Genomic DNA, 21,733 nt, shown 5'->3' on the forward strand with positions numbered 1-21,733 from the left:
TTAGGCTCAGAGGTTAAGAGTGCTGGTGCAGAAGACTGAGATTCAGTTTCCAGCATTCACACTGGCAGTACCCAGCTACCTGTAACTCCAGTTCCTGGGCATCTGACACCTTCAGGTACCTCCCCCTCCCCCTCACATGTGATACGTATTCATACACTCAAGAATATACACATACACATAAAATAAACAATGGGTCTTTCCCTTGCCTAGTGACTATGCTAGGAGACCTTTTGCCACCATAGTCGTGAGACCCCACTGAGTTCACAACTCAGAGTCCTGGATACTGGTGAGGACCTGAGTCCTTCAGATCTCAGGTCCAGCCCACATTTACATCTAAGCCCAGTTAGCTCAGTGTCTGTCAGCTGTTTCTCAAGACCCAGTGTCCCTCAGCAAGGATTTATGTCAACTACCAATATTTATTTATATAGCCTAACTTTTTTCCAAAACAAACCCCAGAGAATAAGAGAGCACCTACTGGGTTGAGTAGATGGCTCAGTGGGTAAAGTGCTTGCCAGACAAGCCTAAAGACCTGAGTTCAAAGCCCTAGAACCCAGAAAGGGCCATATGCACAACAGAAGCCTCCAGGATCCCAGCAAACCTCTATGAGAAGATGGGAGGAGCAAGACAGGAGCTCGAAAGCCAGCTGATCTGACGGACACGGCAATGAACAAAAGAACTTATGCCTCAGATTGGAGAGATGGCTCAGTGGTTAAGAGCACTGGCTGCTCTTCCAGAGGACCCCCGTTCAATTCCCAGCACCCATATGGCAGCTTATACATGCCTGGAACTATAGTTCCAGGGGATCCAACACCCTCACTCGGACATGCATACAGGCCAAACACCAATGCACATAAAATAAAAAAAAATGCAGTATTTTTAAAGAAAGGAAGGAAGGAAAGAAGGAAGGAAGAAAAAAAGCCAACCTGTTTTAAGAAAGTGAAGCACGGAGATTTTCCTCTGACCCCCACAAGCACACCGAGGCACTGTGTACATAGGCCACATATAAGTGAATTTTTTTTAAAAAAAATTCTTTGTTTTTTGGTTTTTCAAGACAGGATTTCTCTGTGTAACAGCCCTGACTGTCCTAGAACTCTTTCTATAGACCATGCTAACCTTGAACTCAGAGATCTGTTTGCCTCCCAAGTGCTGGGATTAAAGGCCACCCACCACTGCCCAGAAAAAAAAAAATTTAAAGATCAAATCTATCAAGTACAATTAGAACTACATCACAGGCTTGCAAAAGAGATGACTTCCTGGCCAACTGCTTCTCAGCCTAGACCACAGAAACCAGGACTCAGAGCTCCAAAAGACAACACATACTTGCCCATTCCTGGCCTTATCCAGTGACATTAAGGGTTCATCTGCGGCTTTCAGACCATGGCTCTAAACCCATTCCATCACCCAGAGGCCTTGCTGTTTCTTGGGAAATGGCCAGTTACAGATCCAAGGCAGCAAACATACAAAGTAAGCCTGAAGCGGCTCTTTAAGCTATCAGAGATTAGCAGGAATTATTGGGCAAACAGATCTAATTGCTAAAATAAGGTTTCCACCCAAGGCCTTCAAAGATGGGGAAATGTTAGCATTGGTAAGACAAGAATTGGCAATAGACTAAAATACATCAAAAAAAAAAAATTAGTTTAGGGCCAGTAATATGGCTTAAGGTACTGGCACTTGCCACCAAGCCTAACAACCTGAGTTCAATGGCCCGGACCCACATGATGGAGAGAGGGAACCAACTCCTAAAGAGGTAAGAGCATCATAACTTGGAGGTCAGCCTGGGCTACACAATCAGACCTGTCTCAATAAAACATGAGTGGCACACACCTGGCCATGAAGGCAGGAGGATCAGGAGTTCAAGGCCAGCCTCAGACACATAAAAACTCAAGGCCAGACTGGACTACAGGAGACCTTCTCTCAAAAGACAAAACCAGCAAAAAGCTGCCCTTGACCACAAAATGTGGTGCCTGTGGCAGAGCCTCTGACCAATGGTGGGTACCACCCACATCAATTCTCATGGGATTCTACCTAAGGGTCCAAGCATCCCAAGAAAATGGACAGAGGAGGGGCAGTGACTCAGATTCCCCCTGCGATCTGCCCAGAGCACAGCTATGGAGATTTTCCTTTCTCAAATGTCACTGGGATATTTTTTTTTTAGCTACTTAAGGAGTGGTGCTAATTTGACGAGCACTCGAGAGACACACAGAACGGATTGATGGTTAGCAAGCAGGCTCTATCTGTGGGAGGCAACTCCTGGGTGGGTGCTAATCCGTAAGCGAGGCCTGCGGTCCTGTCCAGTAGTGCCTACATTTGGCTCAGGGTAGTCAGTGAATTCTGGGTATCACCAGTTTCAGAAAGCCAGTGTTAATTCCCAACGAGCCAAAGTCATCAAAGTTCATCTGCAACACACCTAGGGCCTCAGCACCGCCCTTTAAACAGCATTCCCAACATAAGGCGCCAAGGCACCTAGGACAAATGGCTGACAGAAGGACCAGGGAAGAAAGACAACTCCAAAACAAGAAACACAGAGAAGCTCAAAGACAGTGAGAGGAGCCTACACATGTCAACCTGAAGGAATGCCACACTGTCACAGCCTGAGCCACCGTCTAAATGATGCAACTGAATATAATTCACAGAATAAATGTCCATCAGTCTATACATGAGTCAAAAATGATTAGGGGCGGGCAAGATAGCTCAGGAGGTAGAGGTGCTTGCAGGCAAACCTAATGACCTGAGCGAATCCCTGGGACTAGCATGGAAAAAGGAGAAAACCAAACCTGCCAAGTTGTTCTCTGATGTCCATACATACACTGTCACACACATACACAGAAGAAACTGCGTGTGTGTGTGTGTGTGTGTTTGCATATATACATATCTATGTGTATGTGTTTTTTTTTTTTCAGATAATAAAGAGATGGAGAGATGGATGTTCAGCGGTTAAGAGCACTGGCTGCTCTTGCAGAAAACATGAGTTCCATTCCCAGGGCCCACATGGTGGCTCACACATCTGTAACTCCAGTTCTAGGGACTACAGGCTCATCCTCTGACCTTCACAGGCATCAGGCACATAAGTGGTATACATACATACATACACACATGTAGACAAAGCACATATATAGACAAAATATAAATACATCAAAATAAAAACTAAAACTGGTTAAGGGAGGAGCAGGACTGCCCTTCCCTACAGTAAAAGCCCATAAGTAAGAAAGGAATGACGGCTCCCTGGTGACGCACACCTTTAATCCCAGCACTTGGGAGGCAGAGGCAAGAGGATCACTGAGTTCGAGGCCAGCCTGGTCTACAGATCGAGTTCTAGGACAGCCAGGGCTACACAGAGGAAACCCTGTCTCAAGAAACAAGAAGGAAGGGAACACCTACCAATAATTGCACAGGCAAGCATCAAAGGATGCTTCCATGTAACCCAAAGTGTGATGAGAGAGAATATTTGCAGTCTCAGTATCTCCCTGTAACACAGCTACTAAGCACAAAGCTGGAAACTGACAGCTTTACAGCAGAGATCCAGCAGATGCCACCTTAGCCGCATAATCAGGGTTGGTATCACAGGCCAAGACACACAATCGTGGCCTTCCAGACAGCACACTGAGGTGTCGCTTCTTCAGCTGCCCAAGAGATGCAACTGAATACACTCAGGAGGAAATATCAGACCAATCCAAATAGAAGGACACTCTGCAAAGAGCTCTCAGCAATTCTTCAAAAAATGTCAGGGCCGCGAGAGATGGAAAGATGGAGAGTGTGTCCCAGGGAGAGGCCACAAAGGAGACCTGAAAGCTTGATGCAATAGAGGACCCAGAACTAGGTCCCAAGTCAGAGAGGTGATATCAGCGGGACGTCAGTTAATAGTGTGGTACCAACGGCCACTTGATGGCATGGATCTTTGTTAGTCACAATTGCTTAATGACAGGGACACATTCTGAAAATTGCATCGTTGGGCCATTTGGTCATTAAGCAAACATCACAGGGTGCACTTACAGAAACCTAGATGACCATGAATAGCCACTCAACCATGACCTTCTCATGTAACCAAGAGACAGATGTCCAAGGCAGGAAACGTGACACAGCACGTGGGTTCACAGTAAATATTTTATAAAAAAAAAAAAAAAAAACAAACATGCTCTAATGGTAAAAACACAGGGAGTGAGTCCACAAGAGAGGCACACGCTCGGCCCAAATACTGGTACATGAGCAAAATTATACCTGCTCCACATTTATGGGGAGATAACAGAGTGGGTGGTGTTCATGTCAATTTTGACAGACTCAATAAATGCACTGTGCTTTGATGGCAATAAGCAACAGGAATTTTTCAGCTCTGTAATAATCTCAGAGGCCACAGTCCTATAGGTGCTTGACTGAAATATTATTATGTAATGAATAGCTATATATTATATAGTATGTTATAATGTGATGGCAGATAGAAAACTTCAACATCAGAGGGAGATAGGGGAGAAGTAGAGGAGAGCTCTACATACTGCTTGTATCACAGTTTCCTATAAAAAACCTTAAAACTATTTCAAAAGAAAAGGTTAAATTGAGGGGGCTGGAGAGATGATTCAACGGTTGATAGCACTTGCTGCTCTTGCAGAGAACCAAGGTTCAGTTCCACGCACCCACATGGCAGCTCATACCTTTAATCCCAACACTGAAGAGGCTTAGGCGGGCAATAAAAAAAGGAAGAAAAAAAAAGCACAGAATCACAAAAGATAAAAACGCACATGCCACCGAACCATGGATGCAAAAGGTGGGAGATGGTAAACATGTACTGCCAGGCTAAAGACCTGCCAAAGGCCAGGAATGGTGGCTCATGCCTTTAACCCAGCACTAGGGAGGCAGAGCCTGGCAGATCTCTGAGTTCAAGACCAGCCAGGCCTACAGAGCAAGTCCAGGACAACCAGGGATGTTACACAGAAAAACCTGTCTCAAAAAAAAAAAAAAAAAGGAACAAACAAACAAACAAAAATCAAACAAGCAAAACACCTGCCAAATCAAAAACTTAAAGCTTGAAACTTAGTAAAAGCCTGAACTCAAAGAAGAGTTCATTCTTTGCCTTGTGGAGCACTCAGGAAGAGAGGCAGACCAGCTTGCTCTCTTTGTCCTCTGATGTGTCAATAACCAACAAGCCTAAACTATTTCTGGCCGGAGGACCTGGCAGCCCCAGGAGCCACCTTGTGGTTAAGCTCTCAGGATCTCAGGGTCTCAGAAAACTGGGAGAAGGGCCCTCCACATGTACAAAATAGGCTGGCAACAGTGACCAGTCAGCCCCTGATTCCAAATGCCACCTCTGCCCTTCAGCCTTGGCCACTTTCATTTACTGGCATCCTTATGAAACAGATCAGCTGGGACAGAAAGCCCGTGGCCTGCAGCCAGGCACACAGTGGCTTTGTGGGATCTTAGCAGTAAACACTGGCCTGAGTCCTCCACTACCAAGGACAATCCTTAGCCCTGGAGACACAGCTCGGTGTAGATGTAGCATACGTCACAAATGGACTGCATAAGCCCTGGCTTCCATCCTTACCACCCCATAACTGGGTATGGGACCACATGCCCATGATCCCAGGACTTGAGAGACAGAAGCAGGAGAACCAGAAGTTCAATGTCACCCTTGCCTACAAAATAAGTTCAAGGCCAGCCTGAGCTACAGGAGACCCTGTGTCAAAAAGAAAAGGGAAGTTCCTTGGGGCAAATAGCATCCCAGCTCAGACACCTTCAGTCTCCAAATGAGCACAGGAACACACAAAACCATTTGCTAGAGAAATACATTTCCTAAATTAAGAATGCTTGCAATGGGCTGGAGAGATGGCTCAGCGGTTAAAAAGCACTGACTGCTCTTCTGTAGGTCCTGGATTCAGATCCCAGCAACCACATGGTGGCTCACAACCATCTGTAATGAGATCTGACGCCCTCTTCTGGTGTGTCTAAAAGCTGCTACAGTGTACTTACATATAATAATAAATAAATCTTTGGGTCAGAGCGAGTGGGGCTTGGAGCAAGCGGGGCTAGAGCGAGCAGGGGTCCTGAGTTCAACTCCCAGCAACCACATGATGGCTCACAACCCTCTACACAGCTACAGTGTACTCACATACATAAAATAAATAATTTTTTTTTAAATGCTTGCTGCAGCATTGTCCCTTCACAGTTGGATCTTCGTGTCCTGGACAGAACACCACGACAGACCAGAATGTGTACCACTTGGACCAAGGCAGCCTTACTGTTGTTGCTACCTGGTTGGTTTTTGTTCTTTGATGTGGAATCTCACTACATACCCCTGGCTGGTCCTGACCACACAATTCCTTCCACCCTCCAGCCTCCCAGCTAAGAGGCTACCTTTGACATGATGTCAGCCCAAAAAACCTTTGCTGTAATGGACTTCCAGGGCCCATAACATCTCAGAATATCCTCATGGGTAAGGAGAACCTTACCCAGTGTTCGGTGAGAATGATGAATCAAAGGTGAGCTTCAGTCCACGAGCAAGCTGCAAATAAGAGAGAGGTGGCACAGGTTAACCAAAGGCAGGACCCAGGATGTCTCAATGGGAACTAGAGGAGCCAGGACTTCCGACAGGCAGGGAGCCCTTACCTGGTCTTCCACAGTGATCTCAGTGCCCAGGGTGTTGTCTGTGTTCCACTTCTCTGTAAACGTCAGCCCATACTCAGTCCATCTGTACTTGGTTTCCAGGCTGCCGTTCACTTTGGTGGTTTCCGTGTTGGCAGAGCCTGAGCTGGTAAATTCCTTAAAGGAGAGAGAGAGAGAGAAAGAGAGAGAGAGACCTTAGCCTACATTCCAGTCTGCCCTTGGTCCAGGCCCTTAAGCAACAGAGAGTCCCCAACGTGTCCAGGCAGAACTACTTCTACAGTTCAATTACATACTGGAAATACAGAGGAGTGAGAGGGTCCTGCTACCCAAGGGAACCTACTGGAAAGGGCTTTGTTGGAAGACAGCTTCCTTCCTCCCTTGGGGGCCCTAAAGTCTGAACAGGAAACCACCCAGCTTCCATGTTGCCTCCAGCCTCAGAGGGAGCTACTACTGACAGAGCAACACACCCCTTCCCTCCAACAATTGCTACAGATACCAGAAATGTTTCCTAAATAATAATGAAACATTACAAACATAGGTGGTGCCATACACCTTTGATCCCAGCACTCAAGCAGAGACAGGTGAAGCTCTGTGAGTTCAAGGCCAGTCTAGTCTACAGAGTGAGTTCAAGGCCAGTCTAGACTACAGAGTGAGTTCTAGGGCAACCAGGGCCATGTGGATAGACAATGACTCAAAAAAATAAAGATAGCCGGGCGTGGTGGCACACACCTTTAATCCCAGCACTCGGGAGGCAGAGGCAGGTGGATTTCTGAGTTCGAGGCCAGCCTGGTCTACAAAGTGAGTTCCAGGACAGCCAGGGCTATCAGAGAAACCCTGTCTCGAAAAACCAAAAAAAAAAAAAAAACCAAAAAAAAAAAAAAAAAAGATAAATGAATAAGTAATTTTAAAAAAAAAAAAAAGGGCTAGTGAGATGGCTCAGTGGGTAAGAGCACCCGACTGCTCTTCCGAAGGTCCAGAGTTCAAATCCCAGCAACCACATGGTGGCTCACAGCCATCCGCAACGGGATCTGGCGCCTTCTTCTGGGGTGTCTGAAGACAGCTACGGTGTACTTACATATAATAAATAAATAAATCTTTAAAAAAAAAAAAAAAAAAAAAAGCCAGGTGGTGGTGGCACACGCCTTTAATCCCAGCACTTGGGAGGCAGAGGCAGGCGGATTTCTGAGTTCGAGGCCAGCCTGGTCTACAAAGTGAGTTCCAGGACAGCCAGAGAAACCCTGTTTCGAAAAAACAAAAAAAAAACAAAACAAAACAAAAACAAACAAACAAAAAAACAGGTCAGCGGAGCTGAAGAGATGGTTCAGCAATTAAGAGCACTCACTTACTGCTCTTATGGAGGACCTGGGTTTGAGTCCTAGCACACACTGTGCAGCTCACAATGGCCTATAAAAGTAATTCCAGTTCCAGGGAATCTGATGCCCTCCTTTGGCCTCTCCAGGTTCCTGCATGCATGTGGTGCACACAAACTCCTGAAGGCACGCACACATGCACAAAAATAAAGTCTTTAAATAAAGAAACAAAACAACCTAGGTCAAAGCTGGGTGTAATGGCTCACATCTTATGCTCCAAGCACATGAGAGACTAAGGCAGGAGAGTTTCTGTGACTTGAAGCCAGCCTGAGCTACTACAGAGTAAGACTCTACCTCAAAATAAGAGGGGGGCGGGGGAAGGAGAGGTCAAATTTAAAATAAGAAGCATCAAGGATGGATCAGGGTAGATCAGTGGGTACAGCACACACCTAGTTTTGATTTCAAACAACACAAAGTAACTGGTAAAAAAAAAAAAAGCATTAAAAGCCCAGACCACCTATCGAACAGAGCTTCGATGACAAGGACTAACAGCCACAATCCAAGCAGGCAACTGTTTTTGGCTCTGCCACCCGGGCCACAGTACCCACTACTGGTAAGGGACAAATATAACATCCTGTGCAAGTGGAGAGACTTACCAATCCATTCTCTGACTTCGTTTTCAAATCAAGTTTTATTAAGCCAAAGCCTAAAGAAGGAAAAACAGCCAAAATCAGGTTAACTAATTAAGCCAGAGGAGTTGGACGTGTATCTCAGCCACAGAATGATTGCTAGCAAGCTAAAGGTTTGACCCCCAGCACTGAGAAAAAAAATAAATAAATAAAAATAATAGCTTGAAGCTAGGACACCACTGTTTTCCTCCTGGCTATCTGAAAATACTTAAAGGAAGCCAGGGCAACAGTGGCAGACAGACAAACACAGGCCTGACCTGTGCCCTTGCAGGACCTGTGGGGCAGGTTCCAGCAGCTGGCAGAGGCAGTCATCAGAGGTGGGACCATCAGGGTAAATTTAGAACAGTGTTCTACTGGGGCAGACGCTGGAGCTTGCAAGGGATAGATCTGCCACTTGCCCTGTGATGCCTGAGCCTCACCACTGGGTGGCGCACAGCCACAGGAAGCTCATCCTTTTGACTGGACATATAAGTTGTCAGTTGGGAACTGACCACGTCAAGTGTCACAAAGATGCCAACTCCCTTAGTAGGTGAAAGGCTTTCCATTGCTCCCAACTCCTCCGACACTCACCGTAGCCCTTGGTGAAGACATCCCTGGCGGACTTGCCAAGATCGGCGTATGTGGGAGGCACGGCCATGTTCTGCCACAACAAAAGCACGAGAAAGAATGAACACATAGGTAATTATGGAAATTAGTTTACCACCAATAAAACTTATTTGATATAATTAAACAACCAATAAAAATCACTCGCTCTAAGTCTCAGGCATCTTTCCCCGCCAGGTGTGGGTATGCCCTGAGCTGTCTCACCCTTCCTCTGAGGCCAGAGCTGGGGACACTTAGTGATTGCTTTTGACTGTAGCAATGCCAGGCCCAAGCACCGACCCAGAGCACAAGGAGTCAGTCAATATTTGATGAATGAATGAACCATCCAAGACATATTCCCAGGAGTCAGCCACTATACTGAACCGCAGAACTCTTGCCAGTAATTACAAAATGCCGGCCGCCCAGCCAGTAACTGCGCACGGATAAACTGACGCTTCCCATGGCAATTGATGTATCTTTCACATGGTTCTGATTTCATTCCCTCAACAAGTATCAGAGGAGTGCCTCCTTGTACTGCTTGCTGCAAGCCCAGCTCCACAAAACTTTCTTTACAGCGCGACAAGCTAGCTAAGTATCTCCTCACAGGAAATGAAGTCCAACAACATGCTACAAGAGAAGGGTTTCATAGCCCAGCGTGGTGGCCCACGCCTTTAATCCCAGCACTTGGGAGGCAGAGGCAGGCAGATTTCTGAGTTCGAGGCCAGCCTGGTCTACAGAGTGAGTTCCAGGACAGCCAGGGCTACACAGAGAAACCCTGTCCCAAAAAAAAGAAAGAAGAGAGAAAGAAAGAAGGAAGAAGGGTATCTACAAGGGTACAAAAGAAGGGACCAGGCCGGGCGTGGTGGCGCACGCCTTTAATCCCAGCACTCGGGAGGCAGAGGCAGGCGGATTTCTGAGTTCGAGGCCAGCCTGGTCTACAAAGTGAGTTCCAGGACAGCCAGGACTATACAGAGAAACCCTGTCTCAAAAAAAAAAAAAAAAAAAAAAAAAAAAGAAGGGACCAGCAAGAAGGCTCAGTGACTCTTTCGCCACTTGTTACCAAGCCAGGCTCCCTGAGTTCAATCCCTGAGAAAATGATATAGTTCCCCCAGCAAGTTGTCCTCTGGCCTCTATATTCATGTGCCCATGTACGTGTGCATATGTGCACGAGCACAGACACACACACACACACACACACAAACACACACCAATTAATTTTAAATATTGGGTTGGGGGGGCTGTTGTTTTGTTTTGATTTGATTTTTGTTTTTAGACAGGGTTTCTTTGTATAGACCTAGCTGTCCTGGAACTTGCTCTGTAGACCAGGCTGGCCTTGAACTCACAAATATCCACCTGTCACTCCCCCAAGCCCACCCAAGCGCTGGGATCAAAGGCACGTGCCACCACTGCCTGGCTTTTTCTTTAACGATTTCTTTTGATTTTATGTGCATTGATGTTTTGCACACATCTGTTGAGGGTGTGGATGCCCTGGAACTGGGGTAACAGACAACCTCAGCTGCCACGTGGGTGCTGGGACTCAAACCCAGGACCTCCAGAAGAGCAGCAGTACTCTCATTATGGATGGTTGTGAGCCACCATGTGGTTGCTGGGATTTGAACTCAGGACCTTTGGAAGAGCAGTCAGTGCTCTTAACCACTGAGCCATCTCTCCAGCCCTAGCAGCAGTACTCTCAACAGCCAAGCCATCTATCTCTCCAGCCCCTTCTTTTTCACCTTATGTGTTTCCACATGTATATATGTGAACCACGTTCACACATGTATGTATGTGAGCCATGTTCATGCCTGGTGCTCGTGGAGGCCAAAGGAGGGAAGTCCGATCCTTTAGAATTGGAGTTACAGACAGCTGTGAGCCTCCATGTGGATACTGGGTCATCTGTTAGAGCAGCAAATATTTGTTCACCTCCAGTGGGCCTTTATTTTAAAAGGCAACTATCAAAATACTATGAGGGGTGGGGCTAGGGAGATGGTTCAGTGGTTAAAAGCACTGGCTGTTATTCCAGAGGAGCTGGGTTCAATTCCCAGCACTCAAATAGGACAGGTCTCAATTGTCTGCAACAGCAGTTCCAGGGAATCCAACAGCCTCACACATGCAGGCAAAACACCAATGCACATAAAATACTACTTGGGGGCCTCAGAGATAGCTCAGCGGTTAAGAGCACTGCTCTTCCAAAGGTCCCGAGTTCAATTCCCAGCAACCACATGGCAGCTCACAACCATCTGTAATGAGATCTGATGCCCTCTTCTGGTGTGTCTGAAGACAGCTATAATGTACTCATATAAATAAAATAAATCTTAAAAAAAAAAAAAAAAAAAAAACGGGCTGGAGAGATGGCTCAGTGGTTAAGAGCACTGACTGCTCTTCCGAAGATCCTGAGTTCAAAACCCAGCAACCACATGGTGGCTCGCAACCATCTGCAATGTAATCTGACGCCCTCGTCTGGTGTGTCTGAAGACAAATACAGTGTACTCACATACATAAAATAAATAAGTCTTTAGAAAAAAAATACTCTCCAGGGAGCTGAGACTAGAGTCAGGGTAGCACATCAGCTTAGCATCTGAAAGGCTCCAGGTTCCATCAAAAGTGCTATCATCTCTTTTATTTACGTATCTATGAGTGAGTGCACACACACACACACACACACACACACACACACACACACGGGTGCTGGTACCCTAGGAGGTCAGAAGCAGGACTTAGTTGTTACACATAATTAAGTTAGTGAGCAAATATTAGTTAAATATCACAGTGGTCAGAGAAAGAGAATAACTCTAATGGTCTCTGTGACATTATATTCCTGGAAGGTTTTATGTTGACAAGCTGTGTAGAAAAAATTAAACCCTTGCTCTGGGACAGCACACACTGTGACTTCTGTCCTGAAGAGAAGGACCCATGAGTGACAGAGTCCCATCCCAGAACCATAACGTCACTAAACAGAAGAGTGGTTCCATTTTCCGCCCCCTCTTCCTGAGACAAGATCTTATGTAGTCCAGGATGGCCTGGAACTTTCTATGTAGCCAAGTATGACTTTGAATTTCTAATCCTCCATCCCTCAACTGCTGAGATTGCAGGCATCATCACCACACCTAGTTTCTGCACTGCTGGGATCAAATTTAGGACTTCAAGTTCCCCAGCAGGCACACTGCCAGTGGAGCTACATCCTCAGCTGGTTCCCTTCATTTTAAAATACTGCACACCTGCCAGGTGAGGGTGGCACACACCTTTGATCCTAGCTCCTCAGGAGGCAGAGACAGGTGGATCTCTGTGAGTTTGAGGCCAGCCTGGTCTACAAAGTGAATTCCAGGACAGCCAGGTCTGTTACACAAAGAAACCCTGTCTCAGGGGTGAGGAGACAAATGAACAAACAAACAAACAACAACAACAACAACTGTACACCTAATTTATCAAACTGGATCTGCATAGGCAACATCTGACATGACACACGTACCCATTCACAAACACGAATATACTATGGTATATTCCTGGCGAGTGGGCACCCACTGAAGATTTCAAATGATTCTAGGGAAACAATATCAACTGACCAACACCTGAATCAAGGACACCACAGAGAGCTCACAGCAGGACCTGCAAGGTAATCCAGCAGGTGAAGGTGCCTGCTGGCACACCTGGAACCTGCAGGATGCAACGGGACTCCCAAAAGTTACCTCCACATAATAAACCAATCCATCAGTCAATAACTAAAGACAGCCTACGGCCAAACCCAATACACACTACAGAAGAAACAGCCATGGCCTCCAATGTGAATGGAATCTGCGGTCCAGGCCATGGTTCACATCCTCAGAGATAGCTCGATCCTTCTTTGTGTTGCTGCTGCTCTCGCCCACCAACAGGCTGGAACCTAATGTAGGTGGACCGGCCCACATTAAGGTCAGGTCAAAAGAGGGCAGAGATATACCCAATACCGCCCCACCCACTCTTCCAGAGCTGGGGACTCCCCTCTTCCCCTTCCCCCTCAGGCCAGATGGGCCTAGCCCTCCCCTAAGAAAAGTCACCCCCAAGCAATCCTGGGCTGAAAGACAGCCCAGCCCAGCAGACCTGCAGAAGAAAATCTTGGCAGAGAGCCCAGAACATTCTCCATCTCTGCTGGATTAAGAGCCATCCATGAAAGTACAAAAACAAGAGAGATGGCTCCCTGGCTAAGACTTCTTGTTGCTCTTGTAGAAGACCAGGGGTCAATTCCCAGCACCCACACAGTGCCTCACAACTGTCCATGACTCCAGTTCTAGGGGACCCAGCGCGCGTGCACACACACACAAAAACACTTCTACACATAAAATAAAATAAAATAAACCTGAAAACCCCTAACAAAACTAAGCAAACAAAAAGAAACATCTACAGACTTTGCTGTCTCTTCCCTAGAGGAAGGAACAGAGGGGGAGCGGGCCCATCTGCAGCATCCAAGAACACTAAAGCACCCTGCACACACTCTAACCAATATTTAAGATTTCATTTTATTTTTGTGTATATAAATATATATCTGTGTGTGCCACTTGTGTGCAGGTGCCTGCAGAGACCAGAAGGAGGCACCAGATCCCCTGGAGCTGGAGTTAAAGGTAGTCATGGGAACAAAACTGCAGGTCCAATGTTTAAAAAAACAAACAACAACAACAACAAAAATACAGTGCTCTTAAGCCCTGAGCTAACCTTGAAAGTGTGCCCATACACCTGCCTCTTTTTTTCCTTTTGAGGCAGGGTCTTATGTAGCCCAATCGAGCCTTCAACTCACTATGCAGACAGGAATGGCCTTGAACTTCGGATCTTCCTGTGTCCATCTGAGAGTGCTGAGAGTATACAAGCATTCCGGACGTATGTGGTGTTGGGGCTAGCAGTGTGCACGTTAGGCAAGCACTCTACCAAGCCAGCTGTGTCTCCAGCCTATCAGAAGCCAGGTCTTTCCTGCTACTCTTCTCTGACCTCCCAGAAAAGACAGCCCCCAGAGCCCCCACCCTGCAGGCATCTAGGCCAGATCCCACCTTGAGGAAAAGACAGAACATTCATTATTTAGTGTTCCCCAAATGCAGTCTGTTGACACTAATCCTCAAACCCAGCATGGAAAGCCACCTGTCAAAAGAGAAAAAAAAAACACCACTACCCATAGCAAACACCAGCTACTGCATCAGCTCTAAGGAGATTATCATCCAGGGAGTGAGTCGGAACTTCTGAGCTCAGGGTAGGGGCCAGGCTCAGTGAGGCTCCCTTCCTTTCTATTCCACCATACTGCCTTCATGGGGGGGGGGGGGGCTAGGGGGACACCTGCCCCTCCCCCACTCCCCTGCCCCCCTGTCTGCCAGCCTACCAACCCAAGCTTTCCCTGGCTGACCTTGAACAAATTATGCAAACGCCACTCCAGCCTAAGGAATGGATACCCAGCCATACTGGAAGCAGAGGGGAAGGATTGTGTATCACCTAGCAGTTCACACAACCCACTTATGTAACTTCCATCTTGGGGCCTGGGGAGGACAACATCTTCCTGACTCATCAACTACATGGCAGCGACAGCTGCTCACTCACTGTGCTCCCACCCTCTACCCCTCCTCCCACCATACACCCCCTGAACTCAAAGCTCCTCAGAGCCCATCAAGCATATGTTTACCCAAATGTCTATAAAGAAGTCAAGGCCCAGCACATGATGGGCATTCATGAGTTACTATGCAGTGAGTATCACATCTTATATCTTTAATTACGTGTATGTAGTGAGCCTGTGTGTACCGTGGTGCACCTGTGAGGGTCAGAGGACACCATACAGGAGTTAGTTCTCTCCTTCCACCATATAGATTCCGAGAACTTCAGACCTGGCAGCAAGTGCCTTTAACTGCTGAGCTATCTCAGCAGCCCTCCCAAAGCATCACTGCAAGCTGGGTTTGCTTCGTGCTCTTTGCTGCAGCAGTTTCAGAGGCTGAGGGTGGGTGAGTCTCCGTTGGTATAATGCTTGCTTAGCTGAGGGTGGGTGAGTCTCCGTTGGTATAATGCTTGCTTAGCATGCACAGAGCCTTGAGTACTATCACTGCATTGCATAAACCAGGCTTGGTAGCATATGACAATAATCCCAGCCTGCAGGAGAGAGAGGCAAGAAGACCAGAAGTTCTAAGTCATCACTGGCTACATAGTGAGTTCGAAGCCAGCCTATGCGACGTAAGACACCTGTCTCAAAAAAAAAAAACAAAAACAAAAACAAAAAACAGTGGAGAGGAGGAGCTAGAGAGATGGCTCAGAGTACACACATGCAAAATGTTCATATACATAAAATTTAAGAGAAGAAAAAGAGTGAAAGACAAACAGGGATAGTCCAGAAGGTGAGTTCTAGATGAACCAGGACTCAGGCCACAGCCCGACTTAGTTAAAAAAAAAAAAAAGTATCATTGTAACAAAAAGAGGAAAGTAGAAACTTGGTGTCTGACAATAGGAACAAGTAAATTACAATGTAACCAGGAAGTAGGCGCTTCCCCCGAGAGGCAGCTGGCAAGCCGGAGCAGAGCAGAGCAGACCAGGAGTCCCCAGAGCAGCAAGCCCCCTAGGAAAGAGCTGAGCCCAGGCTGAGGGACCTCTGGGGGGGGGGGGGTATCCTGGGTGCTTCAGGCCTTAAAACCAGCTATGGGTTTTATTCCAGGAGCTGCTGTACACTGACGACCCCAAGACTGGAAAAATGTCAGGAAACGGAATGTGAATACAGTCTACTTTTTTTAGAGAACAATTGATAAACAATTAATTCAGCATTAATCTTACTCCTAGGAACCCCACGTACTAAGTGTTCTAGGCACCAAAAAACCTACAGAACATATTCTCTACCCCATCGCCTGTGTCACACAAACCTAGATGTGGCCAATATGCCCATCATTAGAAAAACGAAGAAACCAAAAAAAGCAGGATAGTAACAAATTAAGGATCACCAAAGAGTCATCAAAAGCAATGAGGGGAGATGGGTACCAGGGCGGAAAACTTGAAATTCCAGCGCTTAGGACGAGGCTGGAGGACCAAAAGTTCAAGGTCATTGTTGGCCACACAGGGAATGAATAGCCTGGGTTATGAGTCTATCTCAACACAATTAACAGTGATGAATTTATATATGAGAACATAGAACATTATGTACCACCGAATGAAAAGAGAAAGCCAAGCTGGGTGTTGTGGTGCAGGCCTTTAAAATCCCAACTCCCAGGAGGCAGAGGAGGGCAGATCTCTGTGAGTTCAAGGCCAGCCATAGCTGCATAGTGAGACACTGCCTCAAAAAGTAAAAATAAGGCCATCAGTGGAAAGAGAGGCCCATTGGTCATGAAGACTTTATATGCCTCAGTGCAGGGGAACGCCAGGGCCGGGAAGTGTGTGTGTGTGGGGGGGGGGGGGGGGGCACTTTTGGGATAGCACTGGAGATGTGAATGAAGAAAGTACCTAATTTTAAAAAAAGTAAAAATAAATATTTTTAAAAAGAAAGAAAAGAAAAGGAGAGAAAAGAAAAGAACATGCCAGGGAAATTTCTAATTCCGCATAATTAGTGGGTCCTTTATCCATTCAGGAACTTGTAAGTAAGTGGGTGAAATCAGGAAAGAGGGGCCCCATCTGGGCAGGATGGCTGCCTCGGGGAGAAATGTGGTTTGGGGAAAGTAGATGCGGAATTCAGATGTGGTTTCCATTTTTTATTCTACTTCATTATTGAAATAGTGTTGTGAAGAGCAGAAAACATTGGAAGTCAGCAACCTTCCAACATGTCATCACAGTCAAGACACCAGAGGGCTGGAGAGATGGCTCCGAGGCTAACTAAGGGCACTGCCCACTCGTCTCAGGACCAGGGTTGGGTTTCCAGCTCCAGGAGCTCAATGCACTCCTCTGGCTTCTCGGGCACTGCACACATGTAGTGCACATATGTACACATAAAGTATTTTTTAAGAGAAAGAACTGGAGAAATGGTAGTTGGTTTAAAGCAATAGCTGCTTTTCCAAAGGGCCAGGGTTCAATTCCCAGCACCTATGTGGTGGCTGACAACCATCTGTAACTCCTGTTCCAGGAGGTCCAATCCCCTTTGAGGACACCAGACATACACATGGTATATATACACACAAGCAGACAAAACACCCATTGACATAAGACTAATATTTTAAGATACAGGAAGGAAAAGTTGTCTGGACAGTGTCCATACTGGTTCTAAGGACTGATTCAAACTGAGACGGTAGCCCTATCACTGGGCAAGGCCTATAGGGGCACATTCCTCTCCCAAGCAACCACGAACATCTGGGCCACTCCGCCCAGAAGGCAAAGAACAGGGCAAAGCTCCTTAACTTCCATGTGTATAAAAACTGCCAGGGCAGCTGTCAAGCAGCCTGAGGGAGGATGGCAATGGACTACAAAAGAGATTAGCCTCACTCGGTACTGTGCACCCACCGGAACCCCAAGCTAACACAGGCGCTAACACAGGTCTCACACCTAACCAGGAAGTAGAGTCTCCTCAACACTGGAAACACCCGCAGTGAGCTCAGACCCCCATCTCCAAAAGCAAAGGGGAAACAAGACCACTTCCCAAAGATCCGGAGCCACCTGCCGTGGCATCTCTCAGACCATCCAGGTAACTACAGATGATGATGGAGGAGTCATCAACTTGGCAGAAGAGCCCCTGGGTGTGACCCAGAGCCCACCCTTTCTCAGGTACCCTACACCCGAAAGCGACTTCCTTATTGCGCTGCATGAATAACCGGTTAACAGTACATAGCTACTGTCAGGAGCCAAAGCCACCAAATATTAGCATCACCATCCCAGGTCAGGGAATCATGGGAAAACTTTTGGTTCTGCGCTTTCTCCAACAGTTTTGGATGGTTTGCCAGGGCAAAAAAAAATTGACCCGCAAACAAAAGAGGTATCAAGGGGATGGAGAGATGGTTCAGCCATTAAGAGCACTGGCTGCTTTTGCAGAGGACCCAGGTTTGCTTCCTGCATCCACACAGGGGCTCAAAATAATCTCTAACTCCAGTTAAAGGGGATCTGATGGATGCTTTCTTCTGGACCCTGTGGGCACTACATGAGCATGATATGCATACATATGTACAGGGAAAACCCTTATACATATAAAGAAATAAAGAGGTTGGGGGCTGGAGGGATGACTCAGAGGTTAAGAGCACTGACTGCTCTTCCTGAGGTCCTGAGTTCAACTCCCAGCAACCACATGGTGGCTCACAACCATCTGTAATGTATACAATTCCCTCTTCTGGTACGTCTAAAGGCAGCTACATTGTACTCATATACATAAAATGAACAAATATATCTAAAAAATAAAAATAACAAATAAAAAAGAGGTCATGATAGATTACAGCAAAATCAACCACTTCTCCAACCCTAGGGACCAGGGGCAAAAATCAACCTCTTAGCAGAAAGCAGGCTCAGTTCAGGAGCTTCCCTGCACCACAGACAGACATAAACACAGGCACACACAGACACACACAGGCACACACACACCAGTGCGCTCTTTTCAAGCAAAGGCAGCCCAGGGAACAGTCGCTGGTTCCAGATGCTGGCAAGGCAGTGGCCCTCTGCTCTGGAAGCAGGCTGAGTTCCCAAAGCAGCTGCCTTCCCCTCCCCCCTCCACAGAATCTCACAGGGGGACAGTCTGGCTTTCCAGGCTCTGCTTCTATTTTAAAACCCTCTGGAAGCTGGGCCACCAGCAGCAGCACAGCCTTCTATAAGGCTGTGGAGGCTGTGGTTGACTCAAGGCAGCCTGCCTTCTCTCCCTCACCCACCTGTGGAGAGAAGGCCATGCAGGCAGCCAGCAGCACTCTAGGGTCTAGGGTCCAGCCAGGCACACCAGAGCTCCAGGATAGCCCAGGTACCACAAGGCATAGGGGGTTAACACAGTCAGCGCTTTCTTTAAGTGCTCAGACTTGGGAAGTGCTCAGCCTTGGGAATCAAGGACATATGGGTCTATATCCTACTCCCTTTCCAAGTTAAAGACCCCAAAGTCAGTCTCTCTGACCCAATTCCCCTTGGTATACATCCCTTAATACTGCCAATGGTACATGCAGAAGCCATGAAACAAACACAAGTAGAATTCTATTAAGATGACAGGTCAACTTATCATCTGAGATGAGCAGACAAATAAATAATAAGTTTGGTTTCTTTGGTTGGTTGGTTCTTCGTTTTTCAAGACAGGGTTTCTCTGTGTAGCCCTGGCTGTCCTGAAACTTTGTAGACCAGGCTGGTCTCAAACTCACAGAGATCTGTCTGCCTCTGTGCCCTCCCCTTGCCCCACCCCGCCAAGTACCAGGATTAAAGGTGTGCACCACTAGCCAGTTTGGTTTGGCTTTGAAACAGGATCTAATGTCTCAAACTCACTATGTCCAGAGGATGACCTTGAACTTGATCCTCCTGCCTCCACCTCTGAGAGTGTGACCCACCACACTGAGTTTCTGCAGTGTTGAAGGTAGAATCCAGGGCTTCCTGTATGCTGGGCTAGCGTTCTACTAAGTCCCACGCAAGGCAGTCCAATAGACAGTTTCCGTTGCTACATTTATGGCTAGGGAATCTAACCAAGCTCCGGTCTTGTATATTTACTATTATAATAATGGTTTCTGAGCATCTTGTCAGAGGCTCACCCTGAACCACAGGGTCCAGAGTCCTCCCCACCCATAGAGAGGTATTGTTTAGCCGGATACTGTCTGGCCAGGTCCTGGAAAAATACCTCCCATCTCACCCCAGGGCAAATGATTTCTACGAGCACCGTCCACTACAGATGGCCCACAGCAGCTACCTCTCTCCTTTCCCAACCAGTTGGTAACTTCTGCTGTACAGAGGCACTCACACCTATGGGTTCCTCAGAACACAGCAGCAGTGCATTGTGGGGATACTAGCAGGGGACTGGTGCCCAAGCACCAAGTGTACACAGCAGGGCCGCAGAACACCAGAATGGCCAGCACTGACAGTCACATTTCTACTGCAGATCCAGGTGATTCCCAAGGCCTGAGTGGAGACAGGAAGACCAGAAGTTGACCTCTGACCTCCACATGTGCTAGCCACCTCCAAACAATTTTTTTAAAACAGAAGCCAAAATAAATAAATAAATAAATAAATAGAACCACCACATTATAAGAGAGGAACTAAGACACGAGAAAGCTATTTCACCTGAGCTAGACTCTGGCTCTTGTCAGTTAGATCAGAACTGAGAGCCCAGGCTGCCCTCTGGAGCTTTTTCTAGCTCAGCCCTAAGTAAAGTGCTCACATGCTGTGACTTAACAGCAGAATGGAGACCCATACCCAGGTCTAACTAAGCATGCCTCTGTCATCCTTTCAGGTACCAAAGGAACCCGGGGAAAGCGCAAAGCTACAATCACAGTACATCCTTTCTGGAATCCTAGGGGCTCAGGTCCAGCATGAGGACCGCATGGCCCCAGACAGCCCCTGTCCAAAGCCTCATTCTAGAAACCAGAAATAAAACGAATCAGCTGTGAGCACCCACTACTACAACTGGGGACTGGCACCTGACTCGAGCTGTCATACCCCCACACCTGTCAGAAAGGGAAGAAGCAACAGGCCCCACAGCTTTGGCCAGAATCCCATCCACCCATATCACTCTCTAGCTTCAAGCCCAGAAACACCAGTTGGACAAGTTCCCCCAGGACTTGGGAAGTTGTAGAATGCTAAAGGAGTTGCTGCTTCTCGTCTCTCATGACTACTGCTGTAGGTGAGTATGTACAGTTACAGCTCTTATGACATCTATGACTCGGCTAGGACAGGATAGCTTCTAGAAGTGAGTGAGCTGTCAAGGTCATCTAATGGGTGTTTTAAGAGTCCACGATGTAATGTGACCTACCATGCCTGGGTAGTTAAGAGTGGTATGAAAGAAAAAAAAAAATGGAGAGAGAGCTCAGGGGTTAAGAGTGCTTACTGCTGTGGTGGGAGAGATGGCTCAATGGTTAAGAGCACTGACTGCTCTTCTGAAGGTCCTGAATTCAAATCCCAGCAACCACACGGTGGCTCACAACCATCCGTAATGAGATCTGACGCCCTCTTCTGGAGTGTCTGAAGACAGCTACAGTGTACTTACATAAAATAATAAATAAATCTTAAAAAAAAAAAAGTGCTTATTGCTGACAGCCAGGGCTATAACTGAGAAGCCCTCTCTTGAAAAAACAAAAACAAAAGCAAAAAAAAAAAAAAGTGCTTACTGCTTTTGCACAAGACCCAGGTTCGATTCCCAGACCCACGTGGGGCGTCTCACAACCACCTATAACTCCAGCTCAGGGGATCCAACACCCTCTTCTGGACTGAGGTCACCTGCATGTATGTACATAAACTCACATAGGCACAAGCATGCACACATTAAATAGACATTTTTAAAAAATGAATTTACCCCACAGACCTTTCTTAGCCACCTAATGTGTGCCAAGTGTTCCCACCCGAGTCCCTGAAGACAAGCCTGAGTTTGGCCCTACAGTTTTGTCAGTCCCGAGAAAAGCAGGCAGGCCCTCCGCAGTTATGCCTGGCTTGCTAGTAAACAAGCCGGAGTTAAGCCCCTCACCTATATCTCTGGTCAAGGAAAGAGGAGCTTTGGAC

General features: G+C 47.0%; 1 protein-coding gene across 2 annotated transcripts in view; it reads right to left on the bottom strand.

Moving 5' to 3' along the window:
* Vdac1 (voltage dependent anion channel 1) overlaps positions 1–21,733 on the bottom strand; it is a 30,900-nt gene that overhangs the window by 6,131 nt on the left and 3,036 nt on the right. For both annotated transcript variants that reach the window (XM_085830028.1, XM_085830027.1), the window contains exons 2-5: positions 9,158–9,227; positions 8,555–8,604; positions 6,592–6,744; positions 6,435–6,487 (exon numbers count right to left, since the gene is read on the bottom strand). In XM_085830028.1, coding sequence (XP_085686154.1) covers positions 6,435–6,487; positions 6,592–6,744; positions 8,555–8,604; positions 9,158–9,224 — 323 coding nt within the window. In that variant the 5' untranslated portion in view covers positions 9,225–9,227. The remainder of the gene's footprint in view (positions 1–6,434; positions 6,488–6,591; positions 6,745–8,554; positions 8,605–9,157; positions 9,228–21,733) is intronic.

The sequence above is a fragment of the Mus caroli genome, unplaced genomic scaffold (genome assembly GCF_978045245.1).
Source record: "Mus caroli unplaced genomic scaffold, Mus_caroli_1 scaffold_13, whole genome shotgun sequence".
NCBI classification, from domain to species: Eukaryota; Metazoa; Chordata; class Mammalia; order Rodentia; family Muridae; genus Mus; species Mus caroli.